At 41.0% G+C, this 2,860-nt stretch overlaps 1 protein-coding gene across 1 annotated transcript in view; it reads left to right on the top strand.

The window, feature by feature from the left end:
• EPB41L4A (erythrocyte membrane protein band 4.1 like 4A) overlaps positions 1-2,860 on the top strand; it is a 187,655-nt gene that overhangs the window by 112,543 nt on the left and 72,252 nt on the right. Inside the window, exon 12 of the mRNA XM_011989408.1 lies at positions 1,948-2,069. Within this exon, the coding sequence (XP_011844798.1) occupies positions 1,948-2,069 (122 nt within the window). The remainder of the gene's footprint in view (positions 1-1,947; positions 2,070-2,860) is intronic.

Here is a 2,860-nt window from a genome sequence, read left to right on the forward strand (position 1 = left end):
TAGAGGCCACAGGGCCTGCTGGCACTGCCACCCAGCATGCAGAGGGGTGTGTGTATGCCAGAGGCAACAGGGAAGTGGTTGATCACAGAAATAAAGCTCTGTCCTGTCATAACAGAGAGCCACCAGACATGCGTAGGGACTTTCATCACCTTACACTGTAAATCTCTATACTTGTCAATTACTTTCTGCTACAAGGAAATAGGATGCTATACAAGAATACTTCTGCCAGGAAATTGTAAGAACAAGTAGAAATATAAATGAGGAAAACAAGGCTGCAAGGATTTTTACAAATAACCTTCTGAAGATCACGCAGCTAGGAAAAGGCAGAGCTTTGCTTTAAACAGGGCTTGCAACTTCAAACCCAACAGCTACATGTGCTGTTCCTTCTCCCATGCCACCAGGCTATGCCATACTGACCAGCTGGAGTTCAGGAAGCTTGGGTCCTGAACAGCCTGTGGCAAATCACTTTACGCTTCTGGTCCTCAGTCTTACTAATCTTATGATATGATTTTCTCATTTGTCCTTTGTTCCGAGAGAGAAACCATGAGAAAAATTTGAATAATAAAATCTGATTATGAAATGCCTCAGTGGTTCACATATGGGGTTATATTTTTAGGGGGAAATTTTTTCCTCTGTGAGATGAAGTACACAGTGCCCAAGTCTTTCTGTTAATAGTGAATCTGTTGAAAATAGGCCTTATCTTCATACTCCAGACCATTGATAATAATGAACATTTGCACTTTATGTGAATTTTAGCTTTTTGGAAATCTGTGTACCTTTTTAAAAGAAGTTACATTTTAAGCAAAAGAAAATCTGTCAGTTTGCTTCTCTCCCCTCCCGAATTTCCATAAACTGTTATTGAACGTGAAGTACCATCATGGATGCGCCCTGGCATCTTTATTCCCCTGGTAGCTGATACCACACGTCCCAACTTAGCCTAATGCAGAGTTATTTTTATGAGAATTGTAGGCATCTTCATTTTTAATAAAGGCAGAGGAGGTAGTGAGGAGGAGAAACTTCCACAGAAACATGTGAAAGATGAATTTTAAGTCTGTTTAATCTGTTTTTTGGGAGAGATACTCACCCGTATTTATCCTGTAAATGTAAGATAAATAGGATTTGGGGCCCTTAAAAGACTTTTTTCCTCCCATAGATGGCTGTACTTGTGGTGAATCAAACTAGACTTGTAGAAATGTGATTTTCCTGTACCTAAATGATATTTTCCTGCGTGAAAGCCAGGGCCATTCAGTTGCTCAAATTTAGCTGTTGTGGAATAAATTGTTAGTAAGATGAATGTTCACTGAAATCCAGCAAACTAAATCACATGATTCCTTGGGAAAATTATTTGAGAAGTTTGACCCAGCCCCAGGGAAAGCTGCCCTGGAATCCGCATGGAATCTGTAGAGCAGCAGTGCTTTGCATGGGGTTCTAGGCCTGCCTTCAGTCTTCCTGGACACTTGATCTGGCCCAGGCGAGGTGGGCAAGTAAATGGCTAATTGTGCCATGGCAGAGTCCAGAATAAAATTCTACTGAGTGGTCCTGTGGGGGATGCTTTACAACCTGCTGTGTGAGTACAACATGGAGCTCATGTGGAATCATTGCCCTTCCACAGTTTAGCCCAACTTAATTTCTGTATTATTTAGTGACCTTGAAGACTATCAGCAACCTTTATTTCTAGCCCATCATTCTACGGAAATCCAACTCCTCCTTTAATAAATCCTTTCTTCCTGTTTCCTCCTCTGAAAGATTTTCCGTCTATCTAATGTAAATCTCCTCCTAGAATTTCATAACCACTCCCTTGATCACTATTGCCATGAGAATCATTTTAAAACCAGTGAGTCTGTGTGTTTTTTCTTCTCTCCGTATTTGGCAGATGTTCTGAATGACCTGTTTAATTTTGTGGCTGTGTGGTTTTACCTTTCCTAATCAAAATGTTGCACTTTCAAGTGGCAGGACAGCTTTACAAATGAGCCGAGATCTTTCTATTCAGCTTCCCCGGCCTGATCAGAATGTGACGAGAAGTCGAAGCAAGACTTACCCTAAGCGAATAGCACAAACACAGTCAACCGGTAAGTCATGGCTCCCCTGAGTTATCTGTGTAACCTTGTTTCTCTTTAGGCTGATAGTGTAAGATATACTCAGTGATGTCTGTAACTCTATAGTCTTTCTACTGAAATTTCTAATATTAAAACTTTCTAATATTAGAAATTTCAATTTTGATCTTGGAAATGTTCAAGCAGACAGTAATTATTAAGAAGACAAATAGTCATCTTGAATCACCATGACCTGCTTAATGACTATACTTTCTTTTTTTTCTTTTTTGAGTTACAATCTTGCTCTGTCACCAGGCTGCAGTGTAGTGGCATGGTTATAGCTCACTGCTGCCTCAACCTCCTGGGTCCAAGTGATCTTCCGACCTCAGCTTCCCAGGTAGCTGGGACTATAGGCACGTACTACCATGCCTGGTTATTTTACTTTATTTTATTTTATGGAGACAGGGTCTCACTGTGTTGCCCAGGGTGTTCTCAAACTCTTGGGCTCAAGTGATCGTCTCTCTTCAGCCTGCCAAAGTGCTAGGATTACAGGCATGAACCACCATGCCTGGCCCCATACTTTCTTTTTGAAGGGGTTTTATTTTAAATAAAATATTGGCCGGGCACAATGGCTCATGCCTGTAATGTCAGTGCTTTGGGAGGCTGAAGCAGGAGGATGGCTGGAGCCCAAGAATTCAAGGTTACAGTGAGCTATAATCATGCCACTACACTCCAGCCTGGATGATAGACTGAGACTCTGTCTCTTAAACAAACAAAAACCACACAAGACAAAATGCTAAACTGAATAATTTCTTAGTTTGATGTAT

This window comes from Mandrillus leucophaeus, unplaced genomic scaffold (genome assembly GCF_000951045.1).
Source record: "Mandrillus leucophaeus isolate KB7577 unplaced genomic scaffold, Mleu.le_1.0 Scaffold352, whole genome shotgun sequence".
Taxonomy (NCBI): Eukaryota; Metazoa; Chordata; class Mammalia; order Primates; family Cercopithecidae; genus Mandrillus; species Mandrillus leucophaeus.